Here is a 27,902-nt window from a genome sequence, read left to right as displayed (position 1 = left end):
AAGTCACAAACGTAATGCCTTTGTTCAAAGAGTTTCTCTTTTTTCTGGGTTAAAGGTGATTAAGCGATCGCGCTCATGCTTTTCGTGGTCATCTCGTGTATCATATGTGTCTGCAACATCTTAGTGCTATTCATTGGTGACAACGTTGAAAGATGTACATTCGGGAACGTTTATTACATAACGGTGCTCTAAAAACCCAGACCGCGTCTTTAAAACCAATTTTTATTACATATCACTTTAATGCTATTTTAAAAATTGTATTACTTAAAGCGGAGTAACTTATGATTAATATCATAACGTATGTGTTTTCTAATATTGTTTAAGGAAAACTCGATTTTGATCGGGTAACAAACAGTATTAAAAAGGACGGAAACCCGACTTTTGGGCATCAGTCTACACTCGATCGTATTTATGAAGCCTTCAACACATTGAACAAATCGGTAATGCACGTTGCAAGTAACTATGTCTTCTTGGGCGGTTAATCACGTTGTTTTACATGATTAACAGGCGCATTTTCGGTCACCTTGCGTACAGACCAAGTACAGAAAACGCAAGTCAGATGGATTATCGTGTGTCATACTCAAACGATTGTTAGGGTATTTCTAGTTGTCAGAAAGACCTGAAATTGTGTAGGTGTGGTACAAGTTTATCAATAATAATTAAGATGCGTGTTTTCCATGATTACAAAATTGTAAGTTTCCTTTAAGGAAGTGACTATTTCTAAAGAGTTTCTTTTCTGTCTAGAAAAGAAGCAATTCGGCGATCGCACCCATTTTTTGTGTGTCATTTCGTCTTTTATATGTTTGTCTGCAACATGATTGTGCATTTCATTGGGGACTACGTTTAAAGATGAACGTTTGGTGTGCGTTTATTTTAAGTACAGTGCTTTTGTCGAACCCCACTGCCGAAATTCAGTTTTCCGATGGTGCTAACATTTGGGCGCATACTTCTTTCTTAGAAGTTTCAAGAACGCATACTTTGACCGCAATTATTGAAAGATGACATATCTTTTGTTACAATGCTTATAAACTTGAAAAATGTGATCGATTGAAAAGGCAAGAAAGAGCTTTGACAGTTGACAGTTTTATAATGTGACACTTTTGGAATTAAAATAAGTGTACTCCAACCTTTGGGATTATCCGGTTACGGGCCTTACCTCCAGTGGCGATGTAAAGAGAACATAATGTAAGTAATGGACATACATAAAGCGTAGAAAACAGATCGTGTAGAATATGCTTTTGATCATGGTATACATATGTACCCAATATTTTTCTATTGTTCATTTTAGTAGCTTATTTTTCTGCCTTGATGGTTCCATTTAAACGGCGTGAAAAAAAACATGTATGTCAAAAAAGTCCAAAAATAAACCATAGTTTCTCCGATCAACACTGTTTGGTTGTTTAAGTGTTTTTTTGGTGTTTGTTTTTGTTACGATTTAATGTGCATGAACAAAACATTAAACACGTACCTTTATAAAATACCAATATAATAAACGATTTTAAATCTTAAAACTGTTTAAAAATCAATTTTAAAAACAGAGACTGTTTCCGATCGATTTAGATAAACTAATTGGAGAAGCGTAGTAATCAAATCTAAAACTACTAAAAATTTTGATTTTGGCGCTTTATTTAGCCACAGTTTCACAAATGTACCCCAGCGGCTTATATTGCTGTTCATAAGACAGATTGAGGTCGCTGTTCAGGATCAGCCAGTGTGCAGGGTCACTCTCGAACCATTTTCCACGGGTCCAATCATAAAATCGACCGATCCAATATCCATCAACCCCTATAATATAGATAAAGAATTTCAAGTGCAGTGTACAAATATAAACTAAACATGTTTTTCTTTAAGACGTTTGTTATTTTCATGCTGCTGACTTGACAAACAAGAAAACGTATTGTTAAACGAAAACCTAAACCCACGTGAACATGTACGTGTAAAACCATTCCTGGCAAACGCGTCAGATATAAACGTTAGTTTAATGCAATTATAAAATTAGAATTCATGTTAATTACCATGAACAAGGTTTTCGTCCGTTAAAATTGAATCCAATTAAAAATGTTGGATGCATTATAGTTATCATTTGTTGTTTTTCATAAAGGCAAATAACAAAGCAAGCGGTGTAGAACTTCTCGCAAACAATACACACAGCTGTCCATAACTTGACCACAGCAAAGTAATAGACCTATCCATCCTTTGAATCATATTTATCAACTTATTATTATATAACCGCCATTCGCATAAGTAAAATTAATCGTTCTTCTAAATAAGCATAGCCATCTTGTTATGAAGCGCTTATCATATCAGGTAACTAAACACCCTGCAGGACCCGTAATCATCAACTAAACATCAGACTTAAGAATAATGAATAAACTTAGAGCACAAAATATGTCCAGAATTTGAATACAACATGCTGCCACCCATTGGTCATTACCGAAATGTTCTACACGAAGAAGATAATGGTTAATTCCAAGCTGGACTCAAATTAAAGTTAACCCTTTGCATGCTGGGAAATTTGGCGTCTGCTAAAATGTCGTCTGCAGAATTTCTAAAATTAGCATTTTCTTCTATTTTTTTCAAAGAATACTATCAGAATAGCAAACAGTTTGGATCCTGATGAGACGCCACGTTTTGTGGCGTCTCATCTGGATCCAAACTGTTTGCAAAGGCCTTCAAAATTCGGTTCCCGCACTGAAAGGGTTAATAGTTGAGTATTCCACTTCAACGAATATTCTTTTTTCTAAGAATTAAATCTCGGAAATGTTTCGGTTAATTTGGGTCACTGACAATACATACAATACAAACAAACGAACACGTTTAACAAATAACCTAACAGCATCATGGTGCAAATTTAAAAGCAATGAAATAAATTATACCCATTTAATTACAATTAAATTACTAAGTTAAACAAATTTGGTGAAGAAGTTTAAGGACTCACTTTGTGGACTACGTCCGACAAGCCGTTTAATATAATTCAGCTCTTGATTGGAGTTCACTTTCAGAAGTTCGCTATTCATTGCCTGGCATTTTTGAAACGCATTGGAGAAGTCCTCACGATCTTCGTCCACCATGTAGCAGGACTGGTGATATTCCTCAAATCCATGGGGACACTGAAAAATAGACTCTGTAACATGATACTTGCCGATATGTCTGAAGCAAGTATGGTCAAAATTTGTTTCATTTTAACACAATTTTCATCGCTGCTAATCTCATTAACAACAGATGAATATTTTTTAAATACCATAAATAATTTGAAAGAAGACAAAAACCTAATTAAAATTAAATAACCACCAAACAACAATTCCATAAACACGCTCGCTTACTTTTCTAAGTAACTTTTCTGAATGAAACAAGTGTCGTTTTGTGTCATGAATATATTGGTGTAAAAGTGTTATAGATTTCAGTGGCGGATGTATGCGATTTGTTACATTTCAAAGCTCTGACACAAAAATGGGTTGTTTTTTTAGTTTTAAAATACCATTACTGTTATTTCTGTTGGAAACAATATATAATTGCAAGCCATTTATTGAAACCCCACGACATTGCTTGATGCAAAGTTGGTTTTAAAATATCCCTTCAAAAAAGTAATAGTGAGCAAATCAACATAAGTTCAAACATACATACACAATAAATCAGTCAATGTTTGTCATTAAAAAAAACTAATGGAACGAACTGGCATCACATTTGAAATAGCCGTGGATACTTCACCTTTAATCCCAATGTGCAATTGAAGAGATAGGCTACGCCGACGAAAAGTATTTGCAATCTTGACATTGTAATGGCTGTATCGTTGTTCTTAAATACTCTGTAACCATAGAAACACTCTCATATAATGCATAATCTCTCTATAATTGTGTCTATACGATTATCATGTCCACATTTTATCACCTGATACATTTAACAATTAACAAATATTAACGTGGACAGTTAAAAAATATGTTCCATAATTGACATGATCTAGTGATAAATGGAATTTATTCAAAGTTGCTTGATATACATAATTATGTCCATGTTTCGTATGGTCAGATTCGCACAGAAAGACATTATGCACATGTATGTGTTTTCGACTGAACTTGGAACACTTTTGACAATTCTAAAAAAAATCAATTATTTGTAATTAAAGTTATGTTCACCTGGAAGCAACACTTGTTGTTCAACAATGTTTCATCACTGTTTTTAATTACATATGACTTCATATTATTGTTCGTTATCGTTACAAAAACATAGCTTACAATAAGTAAGGCATATTGATATGTATGAAACTCGCACTGGGAAACGGGGTTTAAAACATGTGCTTAAAATGTCGTCTCAGTGAGAATTTGCAGCGGATTTTTAGTGTTCAAGACCATTATTGAGATCGATTTATATTCGATGAGAAAATTTTAAAGACGGTAGCAGGGGGTCGTTCCCAAGAAGATTCTGATCGTCAGACATAATCCATTCGAAAACAAAATTATTAATATTACCATCCAATTCACGTTGAGTATTCTCGTTTGGAGCGCATTTTAATACAGCAAATGATAAAGCATCTTTTATTTCGCCCGTCACGATTAGCTTCTTTTAAACATTATATAAAATTGATTTGATATGGAGGATAACTGTTACCAAGTTCGACTATTTCGCTAAAAATGGATGTTATGAACTTAAAAAAGAAAGCATGGTCACCACATGAGAGTAATATGTTAGAAAATGATTAGTTCAATTTGACAGGGCTTAAAAGACATTGATTTAACATTTGGCAGATGCACACTGAAAGTTTTATTTGATGACGATTTCTCAACTCTGGAATTGCAACGTGCACGCTTGGCCATAAACTAATTAGTTATGGAAATCGCGGTCTAAATTATCTCTACTACGTATACTAATGTTGAAAATAATTACATTTTTTTAAATGTTGACTTATTTGTTTTTAAGCATGGTTTGGTCTTCATTATGAACTTGTTTTTACTGTTTATTAAAATACAGTGTTGTGTAAGTGATTCTCCTGTTCAGCATTATAAAGAGCACAGTACTTGCAGTTTCAAAACGTCCACTCTTACCACAATCCCCACAGGCTAATCATTGACGACACTTTCCGGTTTAAGTTTAAGTTTTCGTTTCCGGTTTCCGGTTTAAGTTTAAGTTTTCGTTTCCGGTTTCCGGTTTAAGTTTAAGTTTTCGTTTAGCAAAGTAGCATCTAAACGAAAATCTAGTCTAGACGAAAAGATATGTCCCTGATAATCCTGCGCGAACTTCATATTCTAGTCTGGAACGACACTTTACGCACATGCTTTAAGACCGTCATTTTGTTTATCATCCGTTATGGGGTTTAGTGAATCCACTTCAATAAACAGAGATGAAACAGTAGGGGCAAAATGATAAAAACCAACATCTTTTTTTATTTGATTTATTTTCAGAAAAAGTGTTAACCTACATTATTTATACATTTATTTATGATTGCGATATAAGTAAATTCAATGATTTAACATACATGTATATGCTACTGTTGAACTGTCTAATTGTCCCTGTCAGTGTTATTTAAGGACTTTACAAATCGTTTGTATACATGATACCTTGTGCTTAATAAGACGGTCAACTATGCGCAATGAACAGATAAAAGTAACATATATGTATATGTACGTTTCATCAGATTTTCTTCCAATACATATTATCATTTATTGTGTGTATTGCAGTGCATTCCGTTCACACATTCTATTTACTGCATAAATAAAAAAATATTATTATTGCGAAATTTAATACAAAATATTTGTTTTACATCTTACCGTAATGACTGTGTAATCGTTACTTGTGATCAAACTATATGGAAATTGCTTTATATATGTTTATCTTCCAAATCGCATTTGTCCCAATGCCGTTAGCTAAATAACTACACCGCGTTTCGATATCCTTCTGGCAATGCATGTTGTTTTTTACCATCCAGTGTTGTGGCAGATGACACTTATTAATTGTCAAACCAGCAGGGTTTTAAATATTTTATTTGACATTTAAAGGGGCCTTTTCACAGATTTTGGCACTTTTTAACTTATTCCTTAAATGCTTTATATTGATAAATGTAAACATTGGATCGTAAAAGCTCCAGTAAAAAACCAAGAATAAAAATAAAAAAAAGGAAAAGAACATTGCCCGGAGCAGGTTTCGAACCAGTGACCCCTGGAGTCCTGCCAGAGTCCTGAAGTAAAAACGCTTTAGCCTACTGAGCTATTCCGCCAAGTACTCATGCTTGACGTATTTTATACCTTATATAAGCAATCTTCGTAGTTTCACAAAATTTAACGACAAAAACAGAACTCTCCAAATTATTCAATCGTTTCGCGTTGCAACGCTTTAAAATTTTTAGGTTTTAAAATCGTCAAAACATGCATATAATGGCTACATTTTACCATGGTAAATGTTCAGTATTACTGTTTCCTCACAAATATCATAACTAAAACGAAAATTTGCGAATCTGAAACAACTTTTTTCAATTTTGTCAATTTACCAAAGCGTGAAAAGATCCCTTTAATATGCAGCAATATTTGATGACGTTGATAAATTACGATACTTTAATGATACTTTAATTCAGATTCCGCGAGCAATATGAAAGACTGATTCACTTGCCTTGGCCGGACCTCAGTTCTACGTGCCTGAACAAATTGTGTATTCTTTCTTTCATTTTTAAACAAAGCATTCCACCACGAAAGTCAATTGAATAGCACCCTAACATTGCATTTTTTAACAAAATACGTAAGACTCATTAATATGTTCCAAATATGTACCCATTTATGCCTAGCGTCTAGAAAAAAGGCCTTGTTAAACAGCGTAGACCCAAATGAGACGCCGCAAGGTCTGCGCTGTTTGCTTAAAGGAATTTTTTGTAAGAAATATTCTACATATAGAAATAAATATACCAGACATTCCTAATTTTGGAAATAAATTGATCAAATTTAGAAGGATGGGAGAGTCAACTAGGCATATGGTTAATGCATTTATAATTGTTGCTGATTTCTAGCAGAGCGGTAAAACGGGCGACAAAATTATTAAATTATCGTAATATCGTCCGTGTTCGTTCGTGTATCTGTAGACTGTTTACAGCCCTGCATTATCATTTTTATAGAGATAACTCTCTCCTACTTCTTGTACTGTACTTATACTATACAGAGTTACGTTTTCTTATCTGCTTAATTCAGCCAGAAGAGAAAAGGAGCTTTGATATTGTATTGCAATACATCTCAAGAAGTTATTGTGAAATTAGAAAAGAAAAGAAAATTATCTATTTAAATTATCAGTCTGTTGACAGACTGGTGTATCTGTAAAAGAGGCAAGTTGGTGCATTGGCAATTGTTGGCGAAAATGGGGATGGCGCACGTTTTGTCAATCTGAAGAGTAAATTTGCTGATCCGGCGTGTTTTCAGTTGCGTTGGTGACGTTCTTTAAATCCGCTTATAAATTGTACCAGCCACCATACTAAAACCATACCCACTGTAATTGTGTGCGTTCATGATAACATTAAATACTAACTGTTCGTAAACATCGTTTTGTACATCAGAATCATTCATTTCTAAAGAGCAATTTCTAAAGTGTAACGAGTGTCTAGCAGTATACATCATTTGGTAAATGCTCAAGATGGTTTTTGTGCATGGGTGATAGTGACATATTGGGTTAAAATACCAAAGGAACAAAACTAGTTACACAACACATGTCATCAACAAGACTATATAAAGTATTTACAAATCAAAAAAGGTCGTATCTAAGAAAGGCTTTTTGCAAAAATAAGCATGAGAAATAAGACTAAATAAGGTTACAATTGAGTTCCATCTCACATATGTGTTTAATCCACCTTTGCGATATACGCTCCGTTTGAGATATTCGTTCAATTAAGGCAGTGGTTAACGGTATCATGAAATGTTTCAGCAACATTTTTAAATTACCTTAATGACAATGTTTACAATTACCAAATTTATTGTTTACAGCTGTCGTATTTGAACTATTGTTACTACAAGTGAATGAAGACTGACAGCCCGCAATCAAACACACAATAAGTCCCATAAAAGCCCATTCAATGTAAGGGGTTTTCTTACCATGTTCTAGGCAAACAAAACAAATGCAGTGTTGTCCGCCAGCAGACTAGCCTTCAATAACTGAACTGTAATTATAGATTATTCCTATTAAATACCAAAAAGGGTATAGTAATTAGCTATAAACTGTGAAATGCGACATATTTAATCCAATTTCCACGCAGAGTTGTCGTTCCTTGCTCTCACATACAACTCTGCGAAAGGCTCAGCACGCCATTTTGTCTATAAAATAGCTAAAACCGAACAAACGCATTCAATGTATATTTGATTTGATATTTAAGATCGCATGCATTAAATTAAGAAATATGACTTTTAAATGTACGATAAATCGTGCAAATAATTGCGAGTTTTAATGCAACTCTTTGGAACTATTTTGTTGCCCATTTACGCAGATGGAATCATTCCACGCACTTTACATATGTAAATAATTGAACATAATGTTTATTGAGTGACGTTAGGAATTGCTTCGACGTGTGTATGTATGTTGGTTTCTTAACAACAAAAAAACATATCAATTTTATAATAATGAATTAAGACTGATATAAGATATCATGGTATGAGATGGTTTTCTTTAATGCAGTGAATGCAATGTAACCGTCGTGCAAGAGATTGTTTAGTATACTGTAACCTCAATGATGAACGCTTGGTATGATCATGACATGAATGAGACGCTTTCATAACAATAGTCCGTTCGGAGCCCAACACAGAGGTGAATGTAATGTAACCGTCGTGCAAGAGATTGATATTTAATCATGTTACCTTGGTATTGATTGACATGACACGGGCTACTAAACGCAAGTAAATACAGACAGCAATTCGTGCTCATATTTGCTCATATTTAAAACCAAATATTACCTTAGCTTTTACTGCTATAATAACTATTTTCGTTTTTTAGGACAAGTTGCTCAAGGTACGAGCATCATAGCTAGCATGATTAACTCAAACTCAAAATCTGACAAAAGGTTTCTTGGATCATATTTTATTCTTTATTCTAAATGTAAATTCTTAAATTTGGTTTGTTAATATGTGCCCCGTTATGACGGTTATATAGCTAACATGTTTGGCGACAGATGTCTGAGCAACATAATCATGAAAACACAATTTTTAAAACAAATAGCTTCCCTAATAAACGCAACAAGCCCTTTAGCTAACCGATAATAAATATATGCTCATTACTTTTATTGTAATGCACGCCGTGTGAAAACTTAATAATACAATGATCCGTGCTGTGCGAAAATGCGGTTTAATACGTGTGCGTAAAGTGTAGTCCGTACAAGCTAATCAGGGACGATATTTTCTACCAAAACTAGATTTTTGCTAAGAAGAGACTTTCTTGAAACGAACAATATCATAATAGATTAAAGTGTCTTCCCTGGTTAGCATGCGCGGACTGCACAGGCTAAACTGGGACGACACTTTACGCACATGCATTAAAACCCCTTTCCACAGAGCACGGTCCATATTTATTAATTGAGGACTGATTTTTAAGGATGTTTAATTTACTTGTGTGAGCTACAGCATGTCTGTCAATCACAGCTGCTTCCAAGCGGTATTATTTTGACACTATCACTTGTATCTTAATAATTGTCTGTGATTATGATCAATTTACACAGAGGGGGTAATCACGAGATGGTCAAGATTGCGACGTCAATGCCGTGACAGTTATTTTTCGCCGTTTTATACCCTATATTACTTTTGTTAATTTTTTAAATGACGCTAACATTCCAGCCATATCAGTAAAGAGGTGATTAGCGTGTATTTCGTATTTAAAATCGCTTTATATCTCGACTTTACTCCCCGCAATTGTTCTTAGTGGAGCCCTAATTAGGTCATCCCGCTAAGAAATTTTGCAGCGAATTAAATCCAGATATAGAGCGAAAATAGCCATGAAATAAACGCCAGTAAATTTCTTGCTTATATGGCTGGAAAGTGAGCGGACTAAAAAAAACTTAATACAAGTAATAAATGGTATAAAACTGCGAAAAATACCTGCCTCGGCATGGACGTCGGCATCTTGAAAGTCACGTAATTACCCCCTCTGTTACAAAAATCATAACATCGTGTTCGTACTCAAATGCACATTCATTCACACTTCATATTCACAAGTCACAGTTAAAACCAGCTGTATTATTATGTGTTAAAACGTTTAATCGATATACAAGTATAACCGATATCGTCACAACAAAACAAATCTATAATAACAACATATAAAACAACAACCAACATTTTTATATAAATAAATAAATTCCATCTAAAAAACAATGTCCTTTTTAAGTGCGAAATAAAATATAAAATGTGTCAAACAGCGTTTTTAAACAAAACATCTAATTAAACATGAAAAGGCAAAAACGTAAAAAGGTTTATACAGAGTAACAATTCCCTCAACATAGTTTGTTGCGACTAACTTACAATCGCCTTACTCTGTATTCAAAACGGTTTGCTAACGGCATGGCAAGATCAATGTACATGTATAAAACGAACGCTCTGTTGTCCAAACAAAGGTCTGCAAATACGAAACATGCGCAGACGAGGTTATTTAAAGCCACACAACTCATTTGGCATAGTAAATTTGAGTATAAATAAGAAACATATTTTATCTATGCCAATAAGAATTTATATGGTGGTTACAAGGTAGAGATCCGTCTTTTTTGTACCTTAAAACTTAAAAATAATCGCGTTTGTCGAAATGGACGTATACGTATGGAAATCCTACTTTCGGTTTTAAAAGCGGTACCGTTTGAAAAATAATAAATTACTTGCTAACTGGGCCATAGATTTAATGACAATTTTGCACACTTTCAAATTGCATCTATATGTATTGATGAACATGTATTTCATTTCAAGGTGTGTTGCTTTAACGATCTCTCAATGACACTTATTTCCCTCCCGTTGCTCCTTCCAGGTTGCCCCATTGACCTTCACCTCCCTCGTCCTGAAACAGGTTAAAATCAGAAACATCGATCTTGGAAAACTCGGCTAGGTGCATTTGTTTAAAGCGTCGGCCCATATTAGTCTGTTCAGTCCGCACAGGCTTATTCAGGACGGAAACTTCCGTATATACTGCATTTGTGTTAAGTAGGGACTAACGGTAATCGAAAATGGTTTAAATGCCGAAAGTGTCGTCCCTGATTTGACTATGAGGATTACGCAGGCTAATCTGGGACGATACTTTACGTACATGTATTTGGTCAAGTTTTCCCACAACAAGGCGAAAAGGGATGATAAGATAAGACCCTTAAATACGCTTTTGATGATAAAATAGAGGATAAAATCAAGTTATTAAACCATTTATGCCTAGTGGACTCTCCCATACTTCACAACTGGATCAATTTATTTCCAAAGTCAGGGATGTCTAGTATATTTAATTTTATATTAAGAATATTACTTATAGAAATTTCTTTAAGCAAACAGCGCAGACCCTGATGAGACGAGACGCCGCATCATGCGGCGTCTCATCTGGGTCTACGCTGTTTGCAAAGGCCTTTTTGTAGACGCTAGGCATAAATGGGTTTAATAAAATAATTAAATAAGATTACGCCGTAAAAGAATGTGGTATACGAATTAAATATGAAATAAGAGACTAAAATTAATAGGATCATATTTGAAAAATAAATTGATGAAGATCAAACAGAATGATGGAATTAAATAACGAAGTAATGTAATACAAGTGAAAGGATGATGAATGCATTGGTAAGACAATTTCAATAATTGTAAGTAACAACTAACAATATGTGAGTGTGCTTTTCAAGTATTTTCTTAACAAATTAAGATACACAACAATGTATTGATAATTCGTGCATACAATTCGTGCATTGAGATAAACAAAAAGACAACACATTTACCAGATTGTCGTCTTTGCTGACAAATGTGGCATATTTCGGGGACTCACTTGTCTGAAATAAATCGGGAAACAAACTTTACGTTGTCTCAATTCCCAATGCAAATGTATAGATAAAATATCAATTATTTAACATAATCTAATGCAAGTTTGCTTCGTTCTGTTTAAAATATGATATTTTAGATTAAATATTATGAAATGTTAGTATAAAGCTTGTTATTAACGAAGCGAATTAATCTTCATACGTTCTCTTTCAAATCACACAAAAATTACAATATACGACCGCATTCGTTTTTATATGTGTCTTGTTCTGTGAAAATTGGGCAAAATGTAGGTGCGTAAAGTGTCGTCCTGATTAGCCTGTGCAGTCCGAACAGGCTCATCAGGGACGACACTTTCCGCCTGAACAAGATTTTCGGTAAGAAGGGACTTCCTTTAAACGCAAAATATCATAAAAGCGGAAGGGTCGTCCCTGATTAGCCTGTGCGGACTGCACAGGCTAATATGGGATGACATTTTACGCACATTCATTAAGCCCAGTTTTCTCAGAACGCGACTCATATAATCTGTACGGAGCAGAACACCCATATTCACAAGAACGCACCCTCGTGACATCACTGGAAATTGATGACGTAGACTGGGCCGAGTCAGGCCGAGGCCCTTTGCCCTTCTCGAATATGGGCAACCCCTTGAAGTTCTTATAGTCCCGGTCCCTTTTCTCCTTTCTTTTCTGAATATCCGCCTGCGCATAATGGATATTAGTAAAATTATGAAATACTTGTTGTTGGTATGTTGCTATCTTATTTGTGTTTACGCAAAACGTTATGTTGGATATTACGAAAAGAAGACGGTTACACGACTTGTTTAACATTTGCCCATCATAAATAACATCGGTGTTTGTAAACAGCAAAACAACAAAAAGCGAAAAGTATTCCATTTCAAATTGATATTATTTGTACGACTTCTATACAAGAACTATACTTTATGATTCCGAAACTATTGTTTCGTGTTGTTCATTCATAAGAAAAACGAAAATATTTACGTTCTATATCAAAGGTTTTAAAATATTTGCTTAATAAAGCATGCCTTGAATAAATACCGTGATAATGGGTTCATTTTTGCCAATAACGAATTGCATTTTAAGACCTACAGAAAATTAATAAACAAAATACAGACTATTTGTTAGCGTGTTCCCGTTTGGCAAACACGCCCAAATACGCTTACAATGACTAGATTTGAAAGTAATCAATAAAAACAATGCAAAATGTGTGCATATGCCTAATAGGTCCGTGTATATACCGTCTTTTCCTTTTTCGTTTTGAATTTGACACAACGAAATATGAGAATTAAGGCATATTAGTTTATATTCCAATTTTCTTATAACCGAAACAAAAACAAAATTTCCGAAAACAAAATTTACTTCTTTATATCGTTTTTCGTTGTACTAATAATAAAACAAAATGCGAAATGTATTTCCCTCTTCAAATTTCGTTTCACTCTTCATATAACAGAAATCAATTATTATAACTTGGTCCCGTTTACCGTTCTTGGTTTGATATTACGGTTTACAAAAAACGGAAAACGAGTGGCGCTGTTCAAAAATCTATAAATTAAAAAAAATATTTATAAATCTGTGCTCTGTGCTGCTGTCTTGGGGAGGTAACTCATTCGTGGCTATTGTGCGTTCTTTTTTTCCTTTACAAAAAATGTGTTTGTCCAAATTGAAATGATCATAATCTGACATCTAAATGTTTTCCAATGAACCGGTATTTCATTTCGATCCAACCGAATTGATAGGGCTTTAGTTAGTCTTTTATGACAATTCTTTTTCTTTGCACCTATACTATGCAAATTCAGTACTAATTTTACACACAAAAAAACAACGCGTTTAAGTCCTATAATCAGGGAGAGGTCCTTACATTTTAAGAGCTGTAATACCCCTTCCCCTGAGTCCAATATTCCAATTATTATACCCCTTAGACCCGAATGATGTTTTAAGAAGCAGAATAATCGGCGGCGGCTGCTAAAATGTCACCGTACATAATAGAACGTTTAAGTTGTATTAGTACTTCCAAATATTGAAAAAAGTACAAGACGCAATGAGAATAAATAAAAAGTTGTTTGAAGCTTATAAAATGGTTAAGTGCAAGATGTCTAATATATAATTTCCAATACAAATACATGTTACATTTCACAACTGAACTGTGATATGTCTCTTGATTTTAGCTCTAAAAGAGTTATAACCAAACACCTTATATGAAACCGTGAAATAATTATATATAATATTATTAATAATATTAATAAATGTGCCTAGTTAATAACTAATTAAACTATATATTTAATGTTCCGGAAAGAGGGCTCAAGATCTAGTTAATGCTCACAAAATATGTACCTTCCAATGATATTATAACGCCGCTAAAAATGACTTTAAACGTTACGATTCATAAAGAAGGCGAAAAGCATGCGTAACGCCTATAGAAATTACTTGCACGCGTTGAAACGTTCCGTTTAAGACCCTGTTTGTCTCCTCAAATGAAACTCGAATACCATTATGGAAAAGCTTGTATATCTGTAACTATACGTGTATGCTTTGTCGAGAGAACGCGCATTCAAGCAAGCGTTGGCTTGCGTGATCTGTTAAAGTGCATGAAAAGTCGAAAAATGTATTATTTTATTCCTTTTATACGCATCAAGTTCATGCAAAAAGTCATTCGAAAAGTGGAAAAAAACGTACCTAAAAACTTATTCATAAACTTTATTATTTGTAACAATTTCATAGTTGTAACTTATATGGTATTTTAAATAATGGTCTTTAATTAGCATTGATTTTTCTTTTATTATAAAATAATGGTCGTGTAATATAATATTACTAGATCTATGTATTTTCCAATTAGAGTAGCCAATAATAGCTGTCCCAAGACTCGACTATTCTGCGTCTATAATTGTCTACATGTATGTATTAAAAAATAATAATACGATCTAAGGGATAAAACTGCGCAAAAGATCAATAAAGACTTATCTCTCCAAAACAGCGGAGCGCCCCTCGTTTTCGTATACCGTTGTATCAATTCAAGAACGGTTAATGGAAAAAGGCACTGTGTTTTAATTTTCATATATCAATGTTTGTATAATTAAGAACTCAACTTTGTTTTTTGGTTTTGTTCAGGTTGTAAGAAAATCGGATAATAAACTAATATACGTTGATTTTTGTTTTTCATTGTTTCTTATGCAAAATGAAAATGGAAAAGACGGTATATACACGGACCCTAATAGTCTTCGTGCTCCTCCAAATTAATCCATTCATGCCTAGTGGACTCTCCCATCCATATAAATTGGATAAATTTATTTCCAAAATTAGGGATGTCTAGTATATTTATTTCTATATTTAGTATATTTCTTACAGAAAGTCCTTTCAGCAAGCAGCGCAGACCCTGATGAGACGCCGCATCATGCGGCGTTTCATCTAGGTCGTCGCTGTTTGTCAAAGCCTTTTTCTAGACGCTAGGCATAAATAGGTTAACCTACCTGGACTTGATTTAGTTCCGGTACGTCACCATCTTTAGCGAGCAGCTCCCATGGCAACGCGTTGTCAGGGTCGTTCTCAAGTCGCTTGTTGTTAACCGTAACGGTCAGCTTCCCAACCGTTCTCCTTGGTGCCTTCGGCTTCGGCTTGCGACGGCACCAGTGAGCAAACCTGAAACAGTGAATGTGTTAAAATGTCTACTGAAACTCTTCTTCTCCTTTTGCTTGATATGCCCATATTTCCTCACACAAAAGAACGGTTATTGAACACCTGTATGCAAAACATACATGCCACCGCAAAGTGATCGCAATGTGTTTACCCCTGTGGTAAGCCGTCAGAAGATTTGCTTTAATACATATTTGATGTCGTTTTGGGCAGGGTCTACCTGCTTCCCATCCTTGGAACGGAACTTAAGTGCTTAAAGCTACCGCATGAGGTAGTATCTTAATGTCATTATATTTAAAGGTTTTGGCTTTTAGCGTCGCCACTCTTCAGTAAACTTGAAATTTACTTACAGTTTGCCACGCGCAAGTTCATCTACTTTTTACTCGAATTGTGATTTAAATTGTACACAGTTAAAATGATATTATGCGCATCTAACAGGATACGTTTATATGTGTCTATCGCAACCGTTGTTTATTTTTGGTGTTTTCACTGCATATACACTTATTTTTGATAATGTAGCATCAACATACTAAAACAATATCACGGAAAGAGAAAATTAATGCAATTGAATATCAACCGTACTTTCGTTTTGACAACTGACGACATAAATTATTATATGTACGATGTAAATGTAAATTAGTTTTAGTGCATAATAGTTCAGTCGACATTCGAACACTAACTCAGATCCTGATAAAAAAGACAGTTCCGCTCGGCTTAGGGGACTGTATAGTCATGTAAAATATCGAAAATAAAATATATTTTATAAACAACTGGTGGCAAGATGAGTTGCAGATAATTGGTCAGTTACCACATTTTGACTAACACTTTTAACCTTTTAATTCGTTTCAGCTCAATTTAACAGTGAAAATGCCCTTAATATCACTATAAGATTGTCCCAAGTGCTTTCGGTTTGAAGAGAGTGTCATGCGTGTGAATTTCGAAGTATACGAGGTCCCTGTGCGCGTGAGGCTGGATTACCTAATTGAGTCGCGCTCTGAGAAAACTGGACAAAATGCATCTGCGTAAAGTGTCATCCCAGATTAGCCTGTGCAGAAAGCACAGGCTAATCAGGGACGACACTTTCCGCTTTAACTAGAATTTCGGAAAAAGGGACTTCCTTAAAACGAAAAATACCATTAAATCGGAATGTGTCGTCCCTGACTAGTTCGCACAGGCTATTCTGGGACGACACTTTACGCATATGCACTTTGCCCAATTTTCACAGAACAAGACAAATATCAGTCAGAAAAGGATTGCTGTACAAACCTGTTCATCTGGTAAACGACATAGTCGTAGATCCTGGGATCGTTGCAGGCGATGAAGATGATGATGACGACGGCGGCAAACACGAGGGCGCCGAGCAGAAACATCCACCAGTAATTCTCATGGTCGTCCAAAAAGACATAGTACCTCTCGGTCGTCGTTGTTGTTGTTGTCGCCACCTGTAATTTGTGTTATTTTTATGCGACATAACTTTAATTTCAGTCTAATACGGGCACAGATTTCGTTTGGTTTGCATTATGTTCATTCGCAAGTTTAATTTTATAGGATGCGTTATTTATATTAATCATCCTATACATTTAGATACTTATTCCTTACACGTGCTACTACACGCTAAGGCCACTCCAAATTGATGTGTTGGTCGTCGGATTTACCGCACGTATTTTTTCAAAATGGAAAAAAACAATACTGCTCGCACTCATTTTTGTGTCCTACTGTAACCATAGCGCATGTGTTTTTTTAATTTGTAAAAAAAAAAGAAAAAAAAGCTATCTCGCAGAAACGATTTGACGCTGAATATGAATGCTAAATATAATGTTTCGTTTCCTTTTTAATCGAAAACTGTAGTCGCTCGAATCTTTGATCGAGACGACCAGAAAAAATGGCTTCCTGCGTGACCGTTTTAACAAATTGCGGTGAAAAGTTGCTGCAGCCAACCCTTATAAATATAAACACATCTGCTTCGTTCTGTGACTTATTTGAATGTGTCTGTTCACGTTCGAACATACAACTATCAGCAGATACCGTTGAAGCATGTTCAATTTGAAACAACATCGGGAAACATGACGTATTTTTTTTTGCATTTTCTTCATAAAATGGGACTTATTTCCCTATATGTAGGCACATTTTACATATAACACAATTTTAAGTGAAGAAAAAATAAACATAAAATCATTAAAGGCTGGTTCTAAAAGAGTCGCAGGGACAATGTTTTAGAAGTATTAAAATACATGGTTGACGGAACATGTTTTACAGCTAGGTTATGTTAGAAACATCAAAACAGTTCTTTGTAATGAATACATTTATTTCAGAAAAATACAATACCGTACTAGCCATCGACATGCCCCTTTTAGAAAATGTTATCGACAATGGATTACATGCATGGCCTTTGTCCGACTGTCTGTCATTATCATTTTGATGATTGTCCCTTTTCAAATGCAATTTGCAACATGGTATACCTTTTCACAGCTTGCAAATGGTATACCTTTTCACAGTTTTCACTTTTGAAAACTTCAAACAAATATAAGCAGCAGTAGGTAGACATGTGTCCCTCACTTCAATGATATGTTATATTTCGTGGTCAAAGGTCATATGCAACTTACTCCTATTAATATGAGGTCGATATACATCGACCTCGTATGGTTTTATGTCAATTTGCTGTAGCATTGTTCCGACATGAAATCATATCGGAAGCTTTAACGGCTGCAAATTCATATAATAGCGCAGAATCTTCATAAAAGAGTTGTTTAATATAAAAATATAAACGTTATTATACTAATTGCATTAGAAGATGTTTAATTTAAACTTACAAGTAATGCTATTCCTGATAGGAAAACACTAGCTTTAGACTTGTGTTCTGCATTTAAAAGTTTAAGTGCTGAAACCTAATTTTAGTGCATTTTTATTTGAAAAGTATGTTACTCATAGATATAATATTGCTTGTTTGTACATAAATTCTTTTCTTTGTATAAGAATTGATTAAAATGTAAACTATAGCTGTTTAAACCTGTATCTCTTGTTAATGCAATATTTTTCTATCGAAATGTGATTTTGTTTTATTCTTCGCTCTTCGCTCGCTTGAAAATGTTCCTGTTTTCAAAAAAAAAAAAAACACACAACAAAAAACAAGAACACCAAGTACTGTTTCTATCGAAGAAATGTACTTAACAGTGTCACATGAAGCCTTCGTCTTTCGTTTTTTCGTTTTTGAAATCAAGCTTAAATATTCAAAATTGCATTATACCGCAGGCCCCCCATAACATGGTATCCTCCGTATTGTTTAACTATCGTATCTTACACTAAACATTCGCTTGTATTCAGTTCAATTCAATATAAATTGGTTAAAAGTATGTGTTGTTCGTTTGCTGTATTTAATCGGGAACAAAGCCAATGATATACCAATTTAGTGTCATTGATTTTTCACTATTTTGCATTCATGAAATATGTGCTCAATAAAGCACGCCTTAAATGAATACTAGGTCAACGTATTCAGGTTAGCCAACGAAACTTGGTATGATTTTAAGATACCAAGATAAGATAAGATTTAAGGCAATTAATAAAATAAGAAAAAACGTTTGCACATGTTTTACAGTATTTGTACAACAGTTGCATGTACTGTATTAGTTGATATACGTACATACCCCACTAAATATCACAGTAACTGTACACGTTCCTTCCAGAGGCGCCGTAGCGTCATTGTCGGAGACGATGATCTCGAACGTCTTATACGAGCCGTCAGGAACCGTAGAGACGTTACGTATGTAGAGTATTCCGTCTTCATCAATCTATAACAAACGCCATTTTAACCCATTTATGCTTAGTGGACTTTCCCATCCTTCTGAATTGGATATTTTTTTTACAAAAATTAGGGATGTCTAGTATAGTTATTTCTATATTTAAAATGATTCTTACAGAAATTCCTATAAGCAAACAGCGCAGATCCAGATGAGACGCCGCATCATGCGGCGTCTCATCTGGATCTACGATGTTTACCAAGGCCGTTTTTCTAGACGTGAGGCATAAATGGGATAGTTGAAACGTAGAAGTTATTAGCCCCATTGACTCTTAATATGTTTACTAGTAGTGGAGTGTTAAAATAGTTCGCATGCTCCGTTCTGTTTTTTACTCTGTCCTTTTTTGTCGCTTCTTTAGCAAATGTGTGTCAATATGTACTAAGTATATATATAGGTATTAGTGATTTAGCCCATAATGCACAATTGTTGGTTTAATTCGTAAATTGTTTTTTATTTATGTATTGTCCTGTGAATAAAATGTATCTACAATACAGATAAATGTAAATTTAGCAACTGCAAAGAGGTTTCCAAAATATATCAGTGTGAAAAACATGTTTAAATCAATGCGCACTTCTTAAAGTAAAATGGCTTCTAAATGATCATTTTCGATTTGATTCTTGGTCAGTAAATTAAAAAAAATGTAGAGTGTGTAACCGAACACTACTCTTTCCCCGGCCCGAACGTACATGTAATGTCATTTATCAATTACTGTGAAACAAAGACTTAAAGCCCCATTACTACTCAAAATCAACGAAAATTTCGTACAATATTTTGTAAAATAAAGTTAAACAATTAAAAATCTGTGTTCCTTGTGGCAATTTCAGAAATTTCAACGCCAAATGTGGCCTGCTAAAATAGATGTTTGTAGATACAAAATGCTCGTTTTTATTATTGTTTTGCATATTTACCGGTTATTCCATTTAAATTTCCCGCAACGACATCTATTCATACGACGCATGAACACTAACATGGTACCATTTTAGTGTTCGTGTGTAGTATGCATAGATATATTCGCGGGAAATTAAAATGGAATTAATTGTGTCACAAATAAATAAAAACGAGCATTTTGTATCTACAAAAATCTATGTAATCATACCACATCTAGCGTTGAAATTGTGGCTATTGCTATAAGGAACACTGATTGTTTAGTTGTTAACTTTATTCTACGAAATACTTAACGACCTTTCGTTCATTTGAGCGTTATAGAGGCTTTAACTTTTTTGAACCACCGCTAGCCAGACAGGATAATCACCGCGGTATCTAGTTCCCTGGCTTAGCCATTCCAAAACATGCATGCTGTACAATGTAATATACAATTTAATGCACAATACGTGTGCACATCTAACAACCAATCAGGGTATGTATACATTTGCCAGCCATATCCGGATTGTATTTCCAACAATTAAGTGCCTCGTTTTGAACAAAAGATTATCGTTCTTTTGGTGTTACGTGAGTGTCAAGTTGTTTCTGTGTAAGTAAAATATTTTTAAAAATCTATGATAAACAAGGATGATAGTGGGATATGTGTGCGTGGATTGTTTACAGCTTCTCAAACAAATATAAATATTACGAATAATTCAATAAGTCGTGAATACAAGACATGTATTATTAAACCGTTCACCTGCTGATGGCTCTTTAATTTCATGTTGTGTATATGTACATAAAAAATAGTTATCGAGTTTTGCACAAACGTGGATAATGGTGGGATATATATGCGTGGGTCGTTGGTATATACTTGAATTTATACTAGCATAGGAATAATTAGATCACTCGTTGATTCGAAGAAATGTCATTATTTTGTAATCGGTCAATATTCCGACGCAAAGACGTGTTGTCTCAAAACCCTTAAAAGAGACAAACAGCACAATTTCGTAAACAACGTACCCTCCCACCTTGGTGGGAGAATACTAGTATTTAATAATACTTGAAAAATGGACTCAGTCGAAGATTTAATACAGGATGGACCAAACTTTTGTGTCAGAATCTTTCGTTATACCTGAAAATGGGACTCCGTGGAAGCTTTGGAACTGGCGGGACCAAACCTGTAGGTCAGAACGGTCGGCGTATCAACAACGTCGGCATCCGATCCAGACATGTTTGCGATCAGCGTGAAAAACGTATCCGACGGCCTTTGGAAAAAGACGTAGTTCTTGTGGGGAAACTCTGGTGCGATGTCGTTTGTTTGATTCACCGTGAGTGTAAATGACTCTTAAAATGAAGTTAAGGGTAAAGCGAATTAATTATTTGTATTGATATCCAAAACAAGATAAATACATCATATAATGCAGAAATCCTTATATCGTTTAACGCGTGGATAAAACATCATTCAAAATCAATATAAACGTGTCTAGAATCAGTGATTGAAATGTTGTAACCAACATTTGTTTTGTAACGAAATGCTTTCTTCTAAAATAATTGAAAAATCGCTACCGCTTTTAAAACGATATGCAATATTCAATTAAGTACAGACCAACGTTTATTTTATTTCTCCCGCAAAATTATAATCTGAATTGTTAACTCACATAGCACAAACATATTTTAAAAATTGACTTCATGAAAAACTAATTAGAGAATTGTTTCAACTGTACAGACACACCCTTGATATCTTTCTGGAAATAAAATGTATGCTTTAAACAGTTCGTACACCATTTAATAAAATATCAAAAACATCGAAATGGTTAAAACATTGAACATAGACAGTAAGCCTATACGTGTTGATACACCCATGAAATAGCCTGCTTTCCTTAAAAATCAAAGCCTTACTTGTATCTGTAAAACCGCCGGTGTCACGTGCAGTTATGTTACAGGTGGCAGTGCCAGACAACCCCTTATCCATGTCGTATTCTCGAACCAGCTTGACCTAAAATGAATACACTTAGTTGATAAAAAATATGTTCTCAAACATTCGCACAGATGCGCTTTGATATTAATTACAGAAAATATGTCAAGTCAAAGGTTATAGTGAAAAGTGTTAAGTTTACTAATATAAGTTACTAAGTAATCGATTTCATGCACCATTAAATGACAAATTAAATACTATGACATCAATAAATAAATAAAATAATCATAGGTAAACAATTAATAAAAGTCATTCTTATAATTTCTACAAATGAGCCGCGCTCTGATTAAACGGGGCTTAATGCTTGTGCTTCAAGTGTCTAACAGATTAGCCTGTCTAGTCTGCACAGGCTTATCAGGGACGATCCTCCCGCCTAAACTTGATTTTTGCCAGAAAGAGACTTTCTTCAAACGAACAAATACCATCAAAAGTGGAACGTGTCATCCCAGATTAGCCTTTGCGGCCTCTTCAGGCTAATCTGGGACGACACTCTAAGCACATGCAGGAAGGGGTGACACTCTTAGCACATGTAGTAAGGGACGACACTCTAAGCACATGCAGTATGGAACGACACTCTAAGCACATGCAGTAAGGGACGACACTCTAAGCACATGCAGTAAGGGACGACACTCTAAGCACATGCAGTAAGGCCTGTTTTCCCAGCGCAGCTTAAATCTGTTTCGTTTACCTCATTTGCAATGGGATCAAACGAGAAGTATTTTGAATCCTTCCCACAATTCATCCAGTAGTCTATTACTTCATTCTTATCTATGCTTGTATTCAGTGTGGCAGATTTGTCTACGACCGAGGAATATATCACGGATCCCGGTGCCTTATCCTAAAATAAATTGAGCGTTGTTCTGAGAAAACTGGGCTTAATGCATGTGCGTAAAGTGTCGCCCCAGATTAGCCTGTGCAGTCCGCGCAGGCTAATCACGGATGAACCTTTCCGCTTTTATGGTATTTTTAATTTCAAGGAAGTCCCTTCTTACCGAAAATCAAGTTAAGGCGGAAAGTGTCGTCCCTTATTAGCCTGTGCGGACTGCACAGGCTAATCTGGGAAAACACTTTACGCACATGCATTATGCCCAGTTTTCTTAGAAAGAGGCTCAATTGATCAAGAAATGCCCACTGAGGGCCATGTGCCATTGTAGTTGCAAGCCAGGCAGCCCCAAAATGGATATGATCTAAAATAAAAAGGCTGGGGTTCATGTACAGTCACACATTTATACGGACCGAAGCAGATGACTGAGGTCGATACACGGTTTGTAACTGTCTGGCTGGTGGGCCACTTTTACCTCATTGAATCCGATCACGCTTTTATTGTGGATAATTGGCAAAATGAATAAATATAATTATATATCACATTAGAAGTACACATTACATATTTGTCGGGTTTCAGTTTTAATGTTCACAGTTTAAAGAACGTGTCTTACAATATTTTGTAATAATTTTTAATCGTCTATTGTATTTATCTTCAAAACAGTGATATTGGTAAATATTAACGGTTTTAATTTTCAATAAAAACTAATGATATACCTACATAACAACATCGACTGGTTTGCGATACTGATTGTATACCGATCATTTTCACAATCTAGTACCGCGCCAAATTACACAACGTACTTTATCTTAGATTTGGATACGATTAAAAAGATAATGTGTTGTTTTCGGAAGTTTATCGTATAATATTTATTTGTTATCATATTTGTTTCATTAGTCATTGCCACTCGCGAAAAAAAAAATTATCTGATCACTTGTGCGTGAAAATCGATATAACTTATCGAATCTCAACAAGGTATCTCTATCAAATGTGTCCATTAACCAATACAAAATAATAACTGCAATGTAATAGAAAATGCAATTTAACCTACCTCATTAAATTCAGCCGTTGCATTAGAGTTCAAAACCAAGCTAATGCCATCTTCGTTGACATCCACGTATTGGATTGTTACTGTACCAGTGACGGTGAAGAATTGGGTCGTTCCCGTGCCGTCGCTAATAATTATTTCAAATTCTCCTGCAGTCGAAGTCTCATAATCAATTGGTTTAGTTCCCGTCGAGACTACGTATGCTGCAAATTGGACAATAGTTCTGTTGAGCCTCTATCTGGGAAAACTTTTCTTTTTCATGCGCTTAAAACCCTTTGCATGCTGGGAAATTTGTCATCTGCTAAAATGTCGTCTGTTGAATTTCTAAAATTAGCATTTTCTTCGATTTTTTCAAAGAATACTATCAGAATAGCAAACAGTTCGGATCCTGATGAGACGCCACGTTTTGTGGCGTCTCATCTGGATCCAAACTGTTTGCAAAGGCCTTCAAAATTCGGTTCCAGCACTGAAAGAGTTAAAGTGTTGTCCCAGATTGCCTTGTGCAGTCCATACAAGCTAATCCTGGATGACACTTTCCGCCTAAATTGCGTTTTTGTTGAGAAAATACTTTCACATAACTTAAACTTACACAAAAGCGGAAAGTGTTGTAACTGATTAGCCTGTACGGCTTGCACAGAGCAATAAAACCGTAAATTTTATGAATTGATCATATTATTGAATATAATGTTCAAAATGTATTTCCATATGCTAAACGTGAATAATTGCGTTAAAAAGTACAGTTAGAACGAATATATTGGTTTTGTCATGAAATTTGTTTCAATTAATATCAGAATACCTCGCTAACTCAAAAGTGTGGTCTAATTATTTTAGGAAACAGGTGCGCGATCAAATATAAACAAAGTGAGTATGAATATAGAACATCATTAAAGGGGCCTTTTCACAGATTTTGGCATGTTTTTGAAGTTTGTCATAAAATGCGTTATATTGCTAAATGTGAACATTGGATCTTAAAATATCCAGTACAAAGTGGAAAATAACATTTAAACAAAGTAAACCTCAACAGGGCTCGAACCACTGATCACTGGAGTCCTAGAGTAAAAAAAACCTACCATTTAGACCACTCGGCCATCCGCGCTTACGCAATGTGAGGTGTATTTTATACTTTATATAAGTAGTCCTCGTAGTTTCAAAAAATATAACAACAACAACAGAACTGTCCAAATTATTCAATCGTTTCGCGTTGCAACGCTTTATAATTTTCAGGTTTTTAAATCGTCAAAAATTCATATAATGGCTATTTTAGAGCATTGTAAATGTTCAGTATTACTGTTTCCTCACAAATATTATAACTAAAACGAACATTTGCGAATATGAAACAACTTTTTCAATTTTGTCAATTTACCAAGACGTGAAAAGGCCCCTTTAAAGCGTGTAATTTATGTTCACATGCATCAGATTGATGTTGGCATCTTATAATTTTAAAATATGCATGTTGTGTTTGTTATATTAATGCTTTTTGTGCGTTTTTGGGTTTCCATTTCGAACAAAAACATAGAGGTTTCTTCTGCTTTTACGCCTCTACTTTGTACAGATGAAACTTTAGATTTACCATTCATACTTCGTTGTTCTCGCAAACGCGTGGAATAAAATACAGAAAAGGAACTAACAAAAACTGTTGAATAACTGAAACTTACAAGTCGTGTTAAACTTGATATAATCTTTCAATACGTGAGACGCATTTATAGTATCCGTCACTGTAAAAGTATCGGCAGGATTTTCGTCGGTGAATAGAAGTTTGAACAAATATGTGTCCGGTGGGGTGTTTTCCATCACCTTGATGGTAGTCGGTAGATTGACTATTTTGGGAGACTCGTTGAAACGGAAAGGACCTTCTGTAATAGTTATATTTAACATATGTTTCATATGTATTTCGAAACGAATTATGAAATAAACAGAGAGTGATAAAGTTCATAAAAAAAAATAAAGGGGGAAAAATGACGTTTTTAGACTAAGAATAAATATGAGTGTGGGGAAATGTGCAACGAACAACTAGCAGAACCTTATGTTGTGAAAGTCGTTCCGGAAAATTCAAGATATTGGTCAGTGAAATGCTTTTGCTTTCACGATTTAGCAAACTTGTAACAAACAAACAATATCTGCATCCTACTGCTCAGTAAAATCAAATAGGTTGTCACAATAAAGCCTACAAAAAGTTCGGTCAACTTTGCATTTATTTCGCACTTATTAACATAGTAACATCACTGTTTTCAACCATAGATATGACGTCACTTAGACAATTAACTCGAAGTTTTCAAAAAAAGAGCTTACTTTGGATAGATTTGGTGTGTTGACATGACGAGAACGGTTTTATTAAACTTTTCCGATAAAATCGCGTATCACATGTTTCTTATAGTACTAGTAGTAGACAAGCGAATCGTTAATAATTTATGGCCGATTGATGGTTATTGAGATATAAAAAAACAAGGTTTGTTGTTCCGGTGCTGCTATCAAACCACTCGAGCTTTCGCCCTAGATAACTTCAAACCGAAATATCCAATTGTTCTTATTGCTTAAAGATCAGGTTAAACTGTTCAACTAAACCAATAAAATATGTTAAAGAAGACTCCGATGAACATAACGTAAAAAAATATTTGCACACATTTATTTTATTATATCAAATTGATATGAAAATAACAAAGTGAAACCAATAGAATAAATGAGTCGCGTTCTGAGAAAACTGGGCTTAATGCATGTGCGTAAAGTGTCATCCCAGATTAGCCTGTGCAGTCCGCACAGGCTAATCAGGGACGACACTTTCCGCCTTAACTTGATGTTCGGTAAAAAAGAAACTTCATTGAACGAAAAATGTCATAAGAGCGGAAAGTGTCGTTCCTGATTAGCCTGTACGGATAGCACAGGCTAATCTGGGACGACACTTAACGCACATGTATTATGCCCAGTTTTCTCAGAACGCGACACAAATATTAACCCGTATACCTACTGCTAGCAACCACTGATAAGTAGTAGGGGTTCGTCATTGTTGTATCGTTGTCCCTAATTTTTATTTCAAGGTCATACGCTACCTTTCCGAGTGTCTCATTTGATGTTATTATCCCTGTAAATAAAAGATTTAGTATGGGTGTTCGTGTTTTGTTTATCGTGTTTTTACGTTTGCTAACTCTACATTGAAAAGATACAGACTTGTTCACTTTCATCGTTTGGGCCGTACAGGATAAAGGAACAACGCCACATCAACCTTGTTAAAACGGTTCATGTTGTTTTACAATTGGAAAAAATAAGATTCTTGGTCAGAATAGTCTGATTCCATAAGCTAATGTTCGTCATACAAAAAAAAAGATTTGACAACGACAGAACGTTTAAATAAATATTTTGCTTACCAGAGATAGGATTTTTTTCGACCCTCGTTCTGGGAACCCTGGGCTTAATGCTCGTGTCGACTGCATATGCTAATCAGAAACGACACTTTCCGCTTTTATGAAATTTTTCGTTGAAAGGATGTCCCTTCTTACCGAGAATCTAGTATATGTGGAAAGTGTCGTCTGTGATTAGCCTTTGCGGTCAGCACAGGATATTATGGGACGGCACTTTACGCACATGCAATAAGTACCGTCTTCCCAGAACGAATCTTATTATATAATCAATATTTGCGTGCATGTGCTTGTTTGACAAACATTAGCCGCCTATTTCTTACCAGTTGAAGCTTCTATTTGGAACGGGCAAGTGTTGGCCGAAGCTGGATCATTGGAAAGCACGTTGCCAAGATCGGTATTGCAAATTATGGCAGGCGCAGGTGACATCACTCTGACATCACTCAGATTATCAGTATCATTCCAGTT

General features: G+C 35.0%; 2 protein-coding genes across 2 annotated transcripts; both read right to left on the bottom strand.

Moving 5' to 3' along the window:
• Positions 1 to 1,624: 1,624 nt before the first annotated feature.
• Positions 1,625 to 3,801, bottom strand: LOC127833653 (perlucin-like protein). Its single transcript, XM_052359045.1, has 3 exons — positions 3,709 to 3,801; positions 2,939 to 3,110; positions 1,625 to 1,785 (listed from the first exon to the last, which is right to left on the bottom strand). The coding sequence occupies exons 1-3, from the start codon at positions 3,772 to 3,774 to the stop codon at positions 1,625 to 1,627; spliced, it is 399 nt and encodes a 132-aa protein (XP_052215005.1). The 5' UTR covers positions 3,775 to 3,801.
• Positions 3,802 to 10,244: 6,443 nt separating this feature from the next.
• On the bottom strand, positions 10,245 to 27,133 carry LOC127835304 (uncharacterized). The gene is made up of 12 exons (XM_052361661.1): positions 27,047 to 27,133; positions 25,740 to 25,937; positions 24,088 to 24,287; positions 22,902 to 23,051; positions 22,138 to 22,234; positions 21,371 to 21,582; positions 19,222 to 19,365; positions 16,847 to 17,022; positions 15,418 to 15,586; positions 12,497 to 12,634; positions 11,897 to 11,947; positions 10,245 to 10,986 (listed from the first exon to the last, which is right to left on the bottom strand). Exons 1-12 carry the CDS (start codon positions 27,081 to 27,083, stop codon positions 10,930 to 10,932), a joined length of 1,629 nt encoding a protein of 542 aa, XP_052217621.1. The 5' UTR covers positions 27,084 to 27,133; the 3' UTR covers positions 10,245 to 10,929.
• Between the last annotated feature and the right edge of the window lie 769 nt (positions 27,134 to 27,902).

Source organism: Dreissena polymorpha, chromosome 6 (genome assembly GCF_020536995.1).
Source record: "Dreissena polymorpha isolate Duluth1 chromosome 6, UMN_Dpol_1.0, whole genome shotgun sequence".
NCBI lineage: Eukaryota > Metazoa > Mollusca > Bivalvia > Myida > Dreissenidae > Dreissena > Dreissena polymorpha.
Note: the sequence above shows the minus strand (reverse complement) of the source record. Positions and strands in the feature narration are given on the sequence as shown.

What these genes read in the sequence shown, in the direction of transcription:
- LOC127835304 (XM_052361661.1), bottom strand. Translation starts at nt 27,083, where the DNA reads ATGACGAACCCCTACTACTTATCAGTGGTTGCTAGCA. An exon ending in TATCAAGTTTAACACGACTT is followed by an intron (nt 24,288 to 25,739) that starts GTAAGTTTCAGT and finishes TCCAATTTGCAG; the next exon opens with CATACGTAGTCTCGACGGGA. An exon ending in TCAGCAAAGACGACAATCTG is followed by an intron (nt 10,987 to 11,896) that starts GTAAATGTGTTG and finishes AACCTGTTTCAG; the next exon opens with GACGAGGGAGGTGAAGGTCA.
- LOC127833653 (XM_052359045.1), bottom strand. Translation starts at nt 3,774, where the DNA reads ATGTCAAGATTGCAAATACTTTTCGTCGGCGTAGCCTATCTCTTCAAT. An exon ending in ATTGCACATTGGGATTAAAG is followed by an intron (nt 3,111 to 3,708) that starts GTGAAGTATCCA and finishes TCTATTTTTCAG; the next exon opens with TGTCCCCATGGATTTGAGGA. An exon ending in TGTCGGACGTAGTCCACAAA is followed by an intron (nt 1,786 to 2,938) that starts GTGAGTCCTTAA and finishes TCTATATTATAG; the next exon opens with GGGTTGATGGATATTGGATC.